The 15432-nt window shown below is 35.1% G+C and overlaps 1 protein-coding gene across 8 annotated transcripts in view; it reads right to left on the minus strand.

Moving 5' to 3' along the window:
* MTMR2 (myotubularin related protein 2) overlaps nucleotides 1-15432 on the minus strand; it is a 107862-nt gene that overhangs the window by 31099 nt on the left and 61331 nt on the right. For all 8 annotated transcript variants that reach the window (XM_081239733.1, XM_081239740.1, XM_081239738.1 and 5 more), the window contains 5 exons: nucleotides 14786-14861; nucleotides 8393-8487; nucleotides 8127-8237; nucleotides 5364-5465; nucleotides 4204-4287 (listed from right to left, as the gene is read on the minus strand). In XM_081239733.1, the coding sequence (XP_081095859.1) occupies nucleotides 4204-4287; nucleotides 5364-5465; nucleotides 8127-8237; nucleotides 8393-8487; nucleotides 14786-14861 (468 nt within the window). The remainder of the gene's footprint in view (nucleotides 1-4203; nucleotides 4288-5363; nucleotides 5466-8126; nucleotides 8238-8392; nucleotides 8488-14785; nucleotides 14862-15432) is intronic.

Consider the following 15432-nt stretch of genomic DNA (forward strand, 5'->3'; position numbering starts at 1 on the left):
ATACCTTTTGAATTATATACAGAGTGTATTACCGCATCCATTTTTTTTAATTTAAAAGAAGAAAAAAGGAATACTCTGATGCTTTATCTTTAGTCTCAACATTTATATTAAGAGATTACCCTGAAGAGCAAAGGAAAAACCATCAACAAAATGAAAAGGCACCCTATGAAATTGGAGAAAATATTTGCAAACCATATACCTGATATGGTGTTAATATCCAAAATATATAAAGAACTTAAAAACAACAACAAAAAATCCGATTAAAAATGAGCAAAGGATCTGAATAAACATTTTCCCAAAGACATACAAATGGCTAGCAAGCACATGAAAAGATGCTCAACATCACTCATCATCAGGGAAATGCAAATCAAAACTACAATGAGATATCACCTCACACCTGTTAAAATGGCTAATTACACAGCATTGTAAAGCAATTATACTCAATAAAGATGTACTAAAAAATAAATAATTTTTAAATAAATAAATAAATAATAAAATAAAATGGCTAATCACCAAAAAAACAAGAAATCACAAGCGTTGGCAAGGATGTGCAGAAAAGGGAGCCCTTGTGCAGTGTTGGTGGAAAACAGTAAGGAGGTTCCTCAAAAAATTAAAAATAGAACTACTATATGATCCAGCAATTCCACTTCTGAGTATTTATTCAAAGAAAATAAAAACACTAAGTCAAAAAGATATATGCTTCTATTCATTGTAGCATTATTTACAATAGCCAAGATATGGACACAATGTAAGTGCTCACTGATGAATGAAGAAAATGTGGCATATTATATATATGTGTGTGTGTGTGTGTGTATATATATATATATATATAAAGAGAGCGAGAGATCTCTATATATAATGGAATTTTATTCAACCACAGAAAGAATGAAATCTTGCCACTTGTGACAACATGGATGGAACCTGAGCGCATAATGTTAAGTGAAATAAGACAGAAAAAAGCAAATATTGTATGACGATCTCACTTATATGTGGAATCTTAAAAAAAAAACAAGAAAACAAGCTCATAGATAAAGGGAACAAACTGATGGTTGGTTGTTGGAAGCTTGGAAGCAGGGGGTCAGGAGTGGGCGAAATGGTGAAGGGAGCCAAAAGGTACAAGCTTCCAATTATGAAGTAAATGTAAGTCACAGGGATACACTGTACAGATGGTAACTATAGTTAATACTGTATTGTATATTTGAAAGTTGGGAAGAGAATAAATCTTGAAAGATCTCATCACAAGAAAAAAAAATCCTGTAACTGCTTTTGGTGACACTGCCTAGATGTTAACTAGACTTACTGTGGTGATTATTTCGCAATATATATAAATATCAAATCATTATGGTGTATACCTGAAACTAATATAATGTCATATGTCAATTATACCTCAATGAAAACAAGAAAAGAAACAAACAGAAGAGATTATCTTCATTTTCTTCAGTAATAAACTTAATTTTTTTTTAAAAAGTCTTCTAACTACACCAAATACAGTGTCCTCTCCACTAGACTTTAACTTAGTTGACTCAGAGACAAAGTGTCCAACTCTGCAGTAAAAAGCCAACAAATTAATCTAGTAAGTCAAAGACCATAAAGCATCTGTATTATTCAATGTAGAGTTCAATGCTGTATTCTGATTACCGCATTTCCTAATCTCATAATTCTCTTTCTGAATGCGTATAGCTGTTCATTTACTCTTTTTTCTCAATTGGAGTATAGCTAATTTACAATATTGTATTACTTTCAAATGTACAGCAAAGTGATTCAGTTATACATATTTTCTCTGATTTTTTTCCATTATAGGTTATTACAAGATATTGAATATAGGTTCCTGTATTATACAGTAAATCACTGTTGTTTATTTTACGTACAGTGGTGTGTATCTGTTAATCCCATACTCCTAACTTATCTCTCCCCCTACCTCTTTCCCCTTTGGTAAACATGAGTTTGTTTTCTATGTCAGTGAGTCTGTTTCTGTTTTGTAAACAAGTTAATTTGTAGTACTTTTTTAGTTCCACATATAAGTGGTATTATATATTTGTCTTTCTCTGCCTGGCTTACTTCACTCACTATGATAATCTCTAGGTCCATTCACATTGCTGCAAATGGCAATATTTCACTCCTTTTTATGGCTGAGTAATATTCCAGTGTGTGTGTGTGTGTGTGTGTGTGTGTGTGTATATACACACCACATCTTCTTGATCCATTCATCAGTTGATGAACACTTAGGTTGCTTCCATGCCTTTGCTACTGTAAATAGTGATGCTATGAAACATTAGGGTGCGTGTATCTCTTTGAATTAGAGTTTTCATCTTTTCCAGATCACATGGTAACTCTTAGCTTTTTAAGGAACCTCCAGACTATTTTCCATAGTGACTATACCAATTTACATTCCCACCAAAAGTGTAGGAAGGTTCTCTTTTCTCCACACCCTCTGCAGCATTTATTTGTAGACTTTTTGATGATGGCCATTCTGACCAGGGTGAGGTGATACTTCATTATAGTTTTGAATTGCATTTCTCTAATAATTGGCAATGTTGAGCCTCTTTTCATGTGATTGTTGGCCATCTGCATGTCTTTGGAGAAATGTCTATTTAGGTCTTCTGCCCATTTTTTGATCGGGTTGTTTGTGTTTTCGCACTCACTCTTCAACTTATTCTTTTTCATATTAATTTCTTTCTTTTCGCTGGACACAGTTATCTCATCTCCTTTCCAAAGTTCTATGTTGAATGCTACTACAACAGACAGCAATTTTTGCCCAGATTCCCAAAGAATACTCTTCATTTTTACAATCTACAGACATTTGTTAGTTTTTGATTGCTTTGCCACCTAATTCTGACACTGGATTTTTAGTTTAGCAAAAATTTTGCAATGTTATTTGTAGACTCTTGGTTTTTAAAAGCTGATCCATTTATTTTGTATTCTGCTTCATATTTTGCCAGCTGATGGTTTTATAACTGAATAGTTTTATAACTGGTGATTTTATAACTAATTTTAAATTTTACTTGCCACATGCAATTGAGCAACAAAATCAGTTTCAAACCATCTGGATATCTTTAGTTCTCTAGTGATGGTTATTTATTCTTCCTGGCTTTCTGAAACAAACCTAAAAAATTAGAAGCTTTATAGTAATTAAAATGCAATGTTTAAAATCTAAATACAAAAATCACAGCCTAATGTTTGTCGTATTTGAATTCTAGATGATTTGAATATCAAATCTAATAATTACCAAGAAACAATCATGTGTTTGAAAAATTCTCAAGAATGCACAGTGAACATGTGGAAAGTTAAAAATAAAGACTATTTTTGGTAGAGTTTAAGTATTGCAGTATACGAACTCTGGGAAGTGGTATATTGAGGAAGAACAGGGAGAATGATACACTCTAACACAGATTTCAAGACTGAATTCTGGGGCTTCCCTGGTGGCGCAGTGGTTGAGAGTCCGCCTGCCGATGCAGGGGACACGGGTTCGTGCCCCAGTCCAGGAAGATCCCACATGCCGCAGAGCGGCTGGGCCCGTGAGCCATGGCCGCTGAGACTGCGCGTCCGGAGCCTGTGCTCCGCAACGGGAGAGACCACAACAGTGAGAGACCCGCGTACCGCAAAAAAAAAAAAAAAAAAAAAAAAGACTGAATTCTGCTTTAATCTCCTACTGTGGTGAATCACATTATTAGGTTTTCTAACATTAAGCAAACTCACCTTAGTCATGATGTATTTTCTTTTTTGTATACTATCAGATTTGATTTATTAACATTTTATGTAGAAGTGTGTCCCCTGAAAATGTAGAACTTTCAAATGTTTATGTGCAGCTAAATTATAAGCAATAGAATTATTAGGAAATGATTTCCAGAATTAAATTATAGGATACTCACAAAAGAAAAATCTGAGTGAATAATGCGAATGGCATATAAAAACATTAAAACGTAAATATATTTACAATTTTATTTTTTTTAATTATTAAACATTTTTTAAATAAACTGATTTACTTGTAAACTCTTAGATAAGATTCATGAAAGATCATTGGCATAGTCTGAAAAGCTGTTTAAAGAAACTGAAAGGCAATCAAAAAAATCAAGATTAGCCTTTATTAAAGAAACAACAACAAAAACCACAAAACTATATAAAGTTGTTCACTTCTATCCATGAACATTTTGTTGTAATGAAAAGAATACAGAATATTGAAATTCAAAAAAAAAAAGTACTTACCTGCCTTCTATACTCTAAAAGAGAGTCATATAGCTTCCACCCATTTTCAGGGAATACTTCTTTGTACTCAAAAGCAAAAAGAGGCTACGAAAAGTAAAGAGTTAATAGCTAAAAAAGACATTTAAGAAGGTAATGAATCAGAAATGTAACCTTATCATACCCCAAGTTTTCATTTACTTATCTGTAAGGATATTTTGTATTGGTATTCTTCTTTATATTGTTGTTTTAGCTTTTGTTTTATAATTTTGAAAACTTACTTTTTTTTATATTTTCAAGCACAGAAAAGCACAAAGGTCTGCCACCAAGATTTATCAAATGCTAACATATCACCATGTTTCCTTCAGATATCTTTGGTAGCTGTTTTAGGTTTACTTCTAAATAATGAAAGATATTACATTAAAAAGACATCTTCTGATATAATTAATTAGTTTGACATCACAGATATCAGCACTTAAGCAGCTTTAAAGATTATGCTACATTTTCTAAAACATACTGAATAAACTTTTTATTTTAGGGCACGCTATCTGTACCAAAAAAGAAACTTTAATTTATCATTAATTTAGACAGAATAGCAGGAACAACTATGATGATAAAACACTCAAACTCGAGTCAGAAGACCAGGATTGATTCTAAATTTTACTTCTTACTAACTATTCCACTGAGTCAATTGTTTACCCTGCTCCTGGTTTCAACTTTAAAATATGGATAAATAATATTTAGCACCATAGGGCTACTGTAGAAGTTAGATTATATAAAATAAATGGGGAAACCTAGTACTGTTAATAGCACACAGTAGGAACTCAGTTCTAAGTATTTATCCGCCCTTCCCTCCTGAAATTGCTAGACTTAACTCTCAGCTCTCAATTAAAAAGATTTCACATCCTAATGAAAACCACATACAGCTTTTCATCATGGGAATACCCTGGATAGAAAGGTCATATAATGACAGAATATCAGTCTGCAGGGATGGACCTCAGAAATCAGCTAGTCCAGCTTCCTCATTTTATACTCTAAAAAGCTGGTCCTATAGATTAAACCTAAACTAGACATCTGGCAAGGTGGGATTGTAAACAGAGAGATTTCTAAATAGCCTAGATAAGTTTCTTGACACTACACCAACAATTATAATATAGCTTTTTCAAAGATGAGAAACCTCTTACCAGGTTATTAGAGACAGGAAATGCATATTTCATTAGATTCTCAAATATAGATCTTCTTGTTCGCCCCTCAGGCTTATGAGCAAACCGTAAGTTCCGAATATCCTAGAAAAGAGTTATGATTCAAGTCACCTATCATTGTTCACTTTTTATTTAATGAACAAATAAGGCAACTATTTGTTCATTAAATAAAAAGTGAATGAATGTGGGATACAAAAATAGACAACAGCTCCTGGAGGCAGGGAAATTACAATGCCTTATTGAGAGAAACAAAAATAAACACAAGACACTCTGATACAAGGCACAATTCAGAGGACAGAAAATTTCCCTCTGCTTATGAACTCAAAATAGGCCACTGAAGGAGCCAGCATCTGATGTAGGCACTGGAGATTAGAGATACTATATCTGAAGTCATGATATTACATAGCTGATACACACTATCAACACTATGTCCTGGGACTTCCCTGGTGGTCCAGTGGTAAAGAATCCACCTTCCAATGCAGGGGACACGGGTTGATCCCTGGTCGGGGAACTAAGACTCCACATGCCACAGGGCAACTAAGCCCCCTCGCCACAACTACTGAGCTCACATGCCTCAACTAGAGAGCTCGCTTGCCGCAAACTACAGAGCCCACGTGCTCGGGAACCCGCACGCCACAACTACAGAGCCCACATGCCACAACTAGAGAAGAGAAAACCTGCACACCACAACTACAGAGAAGCCCATGCACTGGAACAAAAGATCCGCGTGCCTCAACGAATATCCCACATGCCGCAACTAAGACCCAATGCAGCCAAAAATAAATTAAATAAATAAATCTTAAAAAAAAAATATGTCCTTTCCCTGTGAAAGCCCAATGTCTGTTATGAATTTCCCTATTAAAAACCTGATTAGCTGTTGTTATATTTCATAAATGTCTTCATTCCCATTATGCTTGGTGATCATTTGCCTACTTATAATCCCTTTCCAGGACTCATTTCCATTGGATCTTCAATTCATAAGGCTCCTGCTACTAGACTGATAGAACCAAACTCTGCCTAAAGGTCTTCCTCCAGTCCACGTCCCAAGTTCTTCAACTATCTACTAGCAAAAACTTTGAATAGTTTGACTGATATCATCCAGGCTCTAAAGTCAGATCTAAAGAGCAAAATTCCCTTCCCTTATTTGTTCTCAAACAGTTTGCTATGCTCAGGCTGAATGTAGATATTCATGTTCCAATTTACTGAGACCTTAATAGCACTAAGAAAATAAACGGGATTAAGAATAATTTTAAGACTATTCATTTCTTTTTTTTTTTTTTTTTTTTTGCAGTACACGGGCCTCTCACTGTTGTGGCCTCTCCCGCTGCGGAGCACAGGCTCCAGACGCGCAGGCTCAGCGGCCATGGCTCACGGGCCCAGCCGCTCCGTGGCATGTGGAATCCTCCCGGACCGGGGCACGAACCCGTGTCCCCTGCATCGGCAGGCGGACTCTCAACCACTGCACCACCAGGGAAGCCCAAGACTATTCATTTTATTTAAGTGGTTTCATCTAGACAGAATTCAAAATAGCTTTTTTCCACTGCATTCTGTAAAACTGAGCACACTCCACTACAATGCACCTACAGAACATGAACAAGTAGAACATTTTATCATAAATCTGATCCAAAATTAGAATGCCAGCTCTACCATCTTCTAAAACAAATGTGTGAGAACCTAAGCTGATATTTTGTTTTTCATCAGTAAATACCTTTACAACTAATAGAGATATTCATAATCACTCTGTTTAACAGAGCTCTCCAAAAGTACCATAACAGGGGCCCTACAAATGTTTGGGTTTATTAATAATGGTCTTGTTCTATGGAAAGTTATATTTAAAATGATCAAAATTTCAAAGTCACCCTCTTTCATGTCCTCTTATATTCTATGCTCTATTTACTCTTAGACCACAGAAGAGCAATCAGGAGACAATGTGCCTGTCACACAGCTGACAGCTATTATACTCTTAGAGCCCTTCCAACTATAATGGAAAAGCACACAAATAATTACTAAGTCATTAGCTTTAATACTAGATTCATAAGGCTTCTAAGATTGGCATGAGAAAGGATCTTGAAAGTTACGCATATGCTGTTGCTTTTACTTTTTTGGCACTCGCAGAACAGCAAAAGAAAGGAAAAAGATAATCTAGAAGTGAGATGTACACAGCTGTTAATTAGGCTATATAGTAAGAACAGTGACCTTAGAAGTGGCAATGGTATTAAATATTTATAACTGAATGTTAAGATTATAACAATCTAACTCTCATTCAAGTATCAATGCACTTAAGGAATACCAGTTAGATAAGAAAATGCAGAAGGTCTATAACATGAAGTTTTCCTCACCACTGTTTCAGAAGCGGAAAAATTATGAGAACTAGAAATAGGAAAGAGAGGTGATTGTATCATAATCAGTTCCTCCACTACAAAGTACTATGAGCCTTAACTGCTCAGAGTCTTATGTTTCTAATTTGTAAATTAAAGGTAATAATGTCCATCATGCCTACTTCAAGATTTTTATGAGGCTCAAAAAATGAAATAACGAATGTGAGAGTACTTTGTGTTCAGTCCAAAAAATTCAAGTCTAATTCACGACCGATCACTTTTTATTACTCCTAAATGTTGTTTTCTTCTACCAGAATGACGCTTCTAGCATGAAATCCATTTGATATTTTGGAAGTTTCTAAAATATCTATTCAATAGAAAGCTTTTCAAATAAACAAAAAAATTGCATACGTATTACAACATTTACCTTGCACACAGTTTCAAGTCCGTAAGAGTTTTCACCTCGACTAGAAGCACCACCAATTTTTTCTACTCTACTTATAACACCAAGAGAAGCATCTAAAACAAATGGGGGATCCTAAAAGAAGGGAAAAAAAAAGAAAACTGAGCAACTGATACTGTACAATTATAGCTGAGAAAAATATTAACTAGAAATGCTCTAATTAACAATGACCAAAGATGAACAAACAACACACAGATGTACATATAAAAATCTAATCCAACAAGCCTTACCCGTTCCATGCTTTTGAAATATAACCTGTAATTCGTAACAGTCAGAGTTCCTCGTACAGCACCAGTGAATGGACATATATAAGTTACATCTTTGGCTGAAAAGGAAAAGAGCCCACAATTTACTATACATTGTGCACTATTAAAAACTGCACTATCATCTTTTCACAACAAAATTTAAAAGAATTCTGATTGCTAGTCTAAATTACAATCAAAAAAATCACAGAATCAGTGATTCAAAGAGACCTCAAATGCCAAATCCAAGCTTCTAACCACACACTAATCTTGGGAAGGAATGTAGAATAAATGGGTAAGCATTTTTTTTTTTTTTTTTTTTTTGCGGTACGCGGGCCTCTCACTGCTGTGGCCTCTCCCGTTGCGGAGCACAGGCTCTGGACGCGCAGGCTCAGTGGCCATGTCTCACGGGCCCAGCCGCTCTGCGGCATGTGGGATCTTCCCGGACTGGGGCACGAACCCGTGTCCCCTGTATTGGCAGGCGGACTCTCAACCACCGTGCCACCAGGGAAGCCCTTAGAATAAATGGGAAGGACTGAAGAAGCGGAGGGACATCCTTTACCCTGAGACAGACACAAGGAAACAAAGATGGCCACTCTCCCTGATGGACAGACTAGGTGTGGCAGTTGGAGTGGTGAGTGGAGGAGTAGTGGTAAAGGTGGGAACAACAGTAAATGTCTCAAGTCACAGTCACCAATCATCTAATCATAGTTCCTAGATCATCTCTCCAATCTGCTGGTCTTCTTCTGGCCACAGTCTAGTGTGTCACCATTCCTCTAACTATACAATACCTAAAACATAATAACAGAAACTCCTGACCTGATTATATTTATATGGAAAATACTGTACAGAAAATGAAACATATATGAAATAGATTCTTAGAAAAAATAACAATACGAGGGTATTATATTCCTGACCGAGCAACAGATGTCAAACTTTGTAGAGAAATAACCACAAGCATTGTTTAATTAAATGATAAATGAATCTATACAGTATTATCGCTTTTTAAAACGTGTTAATTAAGCAGGGTAACTCAGCTACCACCAGCTCAAAATAATATTTAATATGGTAGAGTTCATATGCCCAATACAAAGGTTTTTTGTATCTTAAAACATTCATAAATCCCTGCTATGTCATTATTGTAACAAAGCAGCAGGTAAAGGAACACCTTCATTGTTCCAAGAAACTAAGGCACAATTAGGAGCAAAAAATTTCTAAGAACGTTTCAAGGGGCTTCTGGGAAAACTTAGGAACATGAAATATGTTTAATAAGGTATTGCAACGTCCTGACTTTGCTTTCTATTCCTCACTTTGAAGGACTGACCGCTTTGTATGGAGTTTGAAATGAGACTGATCTTCTAACAAACATTTCTAACCTTCAAAATAGCTCCCCTGGGAATGTTCAAGTATGAGCTAAATTATTTGAATCATTGTTTCCAATGCATTTCCAATGTTTCATTTAGAGGGAAGCTATTAAAATTAAATAAACCAATAATTATAGAAAGATACATAAACTTGCCTTGCAGACATTTTCTTGCCCTTATGAATTTTTATCTCAACTGGGAAAGCTTTATTCAATGTTACTAAAAACATTTCTTGTTTTCCAGAGCCAATTTTCTTCACTCACACAAGAAAATCAGTCTTATTATTCTATATTCTACTACAGGATATGTCTCTCTTAGTCCCAGCCCAAAGTTTTTGTTACACTTCCCCTTTATTCTAAAATCATGAAATAATATACATGAAAGTGCTTCCAAAATTAAAAATACTCTACTAGATATTGGGTTGGCCAAAAAGTTCATTTGGTTAATGAATATATTATTCAATAAACTTCTTGATGAAAATTACTTACAACCGAACGAACTTTTTGGCCAATCCAATACAAGGGTTTATAGCTATGTTACTATTATCATCATTAGGCTTGGCTTTGCTCTGTCCCTTTTATCCTTTTTCCTCAGGCTGGTGGCAGCTAAGTCACTCTGAAGAGAGAATTTATGCCTAGCAGAGTTTGTACCAAGTAGAAGAGAGACTGTGATTAGGAATCTTAACCAGAGCGAATGACAATAGTAACAACCAGCACTGATAGCCTAGCACTTCAGAATTTATAAAGTACTTTTTACCTGAGTACCTCCCTTAACCTTCAAAACAACCTTTAAATATAAAACCTCTAATTACCTACAATTTTTAGATGAGAATACCAGGGCTCAGAGAAGTAAAACAAATTATCTAATGTTTCATAACCAGTAACTGCTAAGATTAGGACTTGAATGCAATTCCTATGACTGCAAATTCAAATTTCCTTCCACCACATCATGCAAAGCTAAGCCACTCAAGTAGCACAGTCTGTCTCCTGTGTTAAAGGGTGAAATACTGCCGTCTGGGGCCACCTCTACTGCTGATGTGTGCAGGCCACAATACTCTGAGGCTGTTGCTGCTACTGTTAAAGCATTCTGTTGATGTTCCTAACACTACTCTTTTAAAAAATGTCTAAACTGCAGATTTACATTAAACCAACTAAGAATGTCTTTTCTATATGAAGTAATACACTCAAGGTTACCAGCCTTATCCTTTGTATTACATTGAATTTTTTGAAGAATAATCAAGTCTATACAGATGACTTTGAATCAGAATATTTTATTTAATATGTTAGGTATTCCTCTAAATTTCCCAATATTGATACTGCCTAGTGGTACCAAAAGAGCTTAGATTTACCAATCCTCTCAAATTTTCCCTGAGCTCACAAAGAATCAATAATAGTTTCCATGAGGCAGTTCAAAATGACTTTGAGAGTACATATCTATAAGGATGTAAAATATATACAAATAAATGTAATATATGAGAACATGCAGTCTGTGCAGAAAGAGAGGCACAAAAACATACTCTAAGTAATACAAAGAAGGAAAGTCCATTAAGCTATGGGATCGGAGAAGGTTCAAGGAACACAGCCATGTGAGTTGTGCCCCACTGGCTGGTATCCTTTTAATGGGTAGAGATGTTGATACAGCACTCAATGCAGAGAAGAACCTAAACTAAAATACAGAAGTAAGAAAGTAAAGTAACTATTTGGACAAGGTAAGTATACAGTCTGGATCTCTCTAATTTATATTATATCACATTCTCTTCATTCCTTCTCAGTTTCCCTCCCTGGTTCTTCTTCTACCATTTACCAAAGCTATGTTCTTGGCCCTCTTTTTACTCCATACATTCTCTGGGTTATTTTCCTCCTTTCATTTTCAACTAATATCCATATTCTGATGATTCCAAAATATTTACTTCCAGCCCTGCTCTCTCTCCCAAACTCCTACAAGTTTCTCATAGGTACTTGAAATTCAAGGTACATAAATATTATACCAAGGGCTCATGAAAATGAGAGAAAAAGATATAATTCAAGAAATTTTTAGAGATTACTCCTCTGGATCTGGTAACTGACTGAATGTCAGAGTTCAGAAAAAAAGAGCAGCCGAGGATGACTCCCAGATTTCTGCCTTGAGTGAACGGACAACCAATGCTAATATTAACTGACGGAAAGAATAAAAGAAAAGGAGTAAATTTAGAGATAAAGGTGATGACAGTTTTGGAGATGCTGAGCATAAGGGATATCTACAGAATATCCAAGGGCATGTGTCTAAGACACAGGCATTTGTTTTACACATATTAAGACAGAGGTTCACACTAGAAGTAACAAATTTTGGAGTCATCAGTAAATTCATGGTAGGTAAAGCTACTATTTTAGATATGATCAACTAAAAAGAGCAAATAGGAGAGAAAAGGGAAATGAGCCAACAATGAAGTCCTAACTGGAGTGTTGCTATCTGAAGGAGGAGAAGACAACAAAAGAGATTGAGTGGTAACTTGAAAATCTTTTACAAGGCCATTTATCATAGTGGAAATAGCATATGCTTTAGGCTTAGAAGAGGGAAAAAAAATTGTCTCAGTGCTAGCTATAACTTTACTAGCTAGGTAGTCTCCCTATGCCTTAGTTTCTTCATCTACAAAATGGGATTAATATCTTCTTCAGAAGATCACTGTGAGGATGATTAAATGAGACAGTAGGCACTTAATAGTGATAACTACTGTTATTATATAATATCCAGTGGTAATAACACATAACACCTAACTTAGTAGGTAGCTCAGCAGAACAAGCTTAGGATACCTGAGGTGAGTAGGGGGGGAAAAAGGAATATGGAGGTATTCAATCAAGAGTTAAAAGAAAGAAGAGAGAAATGCTAAGTGTGAGGGAACTAAATGTACCTCAGGCAAAAACAACACATTTAGGGGATAGGTCCTCTTTGGCTTGCTTATTTTTACACAAGGAAATGACATGTGGCCAGGGGAAATTAGGCATTTATTAAGTGCTTTTTAAAATTATGATTGATAATCAAATGAAAGGTGGTGTTTACTTTGAATGAAAAACCATCTACTGTATTCTCCTATATATTACTTTATTTCTCAAAAGCTATGAGTATTTTCTTTTAATGACTGAATAATATCCCATTGCATATATATAAATATATAAACATACCGCATTTTTTAATCATCTTACAGTATTTCTTTACAGAGTTCTTTTACGAACACAAGCATACAATTTTTTCTTTTCTTTTTTTTTTAATTGAAGTATAGTTTCTGTACAATATTATGTAAGCTACAGGTGCACATATGGCAATTCACAATTTTTAAAGGTTTTATTCCATTATAGTTGTTCTAAAATACTGGCTATATTCCCTGTGTTGTACAATATATCCTTGTAGCTTATTTTATAACTAATAGTTTGTACCTCTTAATCTCCTACCCCTATATTGCCCCTCCCCGCTTCCCTCACCCCACCTGTGACCACTAGTTTGTTCTCTGTATCTGTGAGTCTGCTTCTTTTTTGTTATATTCAGTAGTCTGTTGTACTTTTTAGATTCTACACATAAGAGATATCATACAGTATTTGTCTTTCTTTGACTTATTTCACCTAGCATAATGACCTCCAAGTCCATCCATGTTGCTGCAAATGGCAAAATTTCACCTTTTTATGGCTAAGTAATATTCCATTTTACACACACACACACACACACACACACCACAGCTTCTTTATCCATTCATCTATTGACAAACACTTAGGTTGCTTCCATATCTTGGAAATTGTAAATAATGCTGCTATGAACACTGGGGTGCATGTATCTTTCTGAATCAGTGTTTTGGGGTTTTTTGTTTTTTGGATATATACCCAGGAGTGGAACTGCTGGGTCATATGGTAGTTCTAAATGTACCTCATCTTCTTTATCCATTCCTCTGTTGATGGACACCTAGAAAAGAATGAAATCTTGCCATCTGCAAGAACATGAATAGACCTGGAGGGTATTATTTTTAATGAAATAAGTCAGACAGAGAAAGACAAACACCATACCATTTACATATACATGGAATTAAAATAACAAAGGAACAAATATAACAAAACAGAAACAGACTCACAGATACAGAGAACAAACTAGTGGTTACTAGAGGGTAGAGGGGTGGGGAAAGGAGCAAAACAGGTAAAGGGGATTAAGAAGTATAAACTACCAATTGTAAAATAAATAATTTACAAGGATGTAATGTGCAGCACAGGGAATATAGTCAATATTTTATAACAACTTTGCATGTTGTGTAATCTATAAAAATATCAAATTACTATGTTGTACACCTGAAACTAATACTGTAAGTCAACTATACTTCAATAAATAAATAAACATCTTAAAAATTAAAAAAGCTATGGGTATTTTGTAGATCAGCACACAAATGAAACAAAATAAAAGCATGAGGACAAAAAAATAGCTTAGAAGTGTGTTTCCAGTTTCCAGTCCATACAATAAGTTAATGCTTAGTTATTTAGGCTGGACAAAGAAAGGCACCTACATGAAAATGGCTTGCTTTGCAATGGAGATGAAATATATTTATCCAAAATTGACAAATTTATTCAGAGTAGGAAAAAATAAAGCAGCAAAATGAGAGAATGTGCTTTAAGAAAAATTACTTGTACAAAGTGACAATTCCATTTTTTTATCTATGCAACCCACTATCTTACTGCAGTAATTCAAAATAATGAAATTTACTTTCACGAAATTCAGCAACAGTTTTTAAAATAAGTCACCTACTTTCAATGAAAGTAAAGCAAACCAGAGAAGCAGCAGAATATCATTCAACTTGCATGTTCCCCGGTAGTCCAAATCCAAACACAACCAACAGGTCTAGACTTAAGCTTACAGAACACACTGGATGCTGGGAAGGCTGGCAGTAATGAGTCCACCAAACAGGAGGTGTCTAGGCAGTGAGCCTGTTCTCTGTACACTGAGAGTACTGAATAGTCTGTACAGTCACAAAAGAGGAGGAAATTCGACAAAAAATACCATTACAGACCCATGTCTTTAATATTTTCTCCTGGAAGTAAGGGTGGTTCTTCCATTTCTGCTAATTTGTTAGACTCCCTCAGGACCTGGATTGGAAAGGGGAGGAGAGAGCAAGAAAAGAAACATTTTTTTTATTCAAAGGCTAACTTTTTACTCAAATTTCAACTGTGTATGCTTGGTCTTATTTAAAGTTATAAACTATATTACATATACTGCTTTAAATCAAATTATAAAGACTATAATGCTGGCATGTGTCACATGTGAAATTGCTGTTTTTCTACAAAACATGTACTGAGTGCCTACTTCGCATAAGGTACAACACAAAACACTACGTTTTCTCACTGACTCCTACAACAGCCCTATAAGAGTAGGTATTATCATCCTCATTTCCTAGATGAGGAAAAAGAGGCCAGAATTAACTTGTTCAAGATCCTATAGCTAAAAAGTGTCAGAGCCTAGATGTGAATTATAGTTTTGGTGGACTAGGAAGCCCATTTTCTTTCCCTTAAGCCATGCTCAAATGCCTTAGTGCATTTAGACTTGGATGAAATCAAACTCTTATATAGATTTAATGTTTAGAGAACTTGGAAATGATGTTGATAAAGAATCTTACTGAAAAAGAGATATTTAATAAATTAAAATCAAGATCAACATTTA

Source organism: Mesoplodon bidens, assembly GCF_964165515.1.
Source record: "Mesoplodon bidens genome assembly, chromosome: 7".
Classification (NCBI taxonomy): Eukaryota; Metazoa; Chordata; class Mammalia; order Artiodactyla; family Ziphiidae; genus Mesoplodon; species Mesoplodon bidens.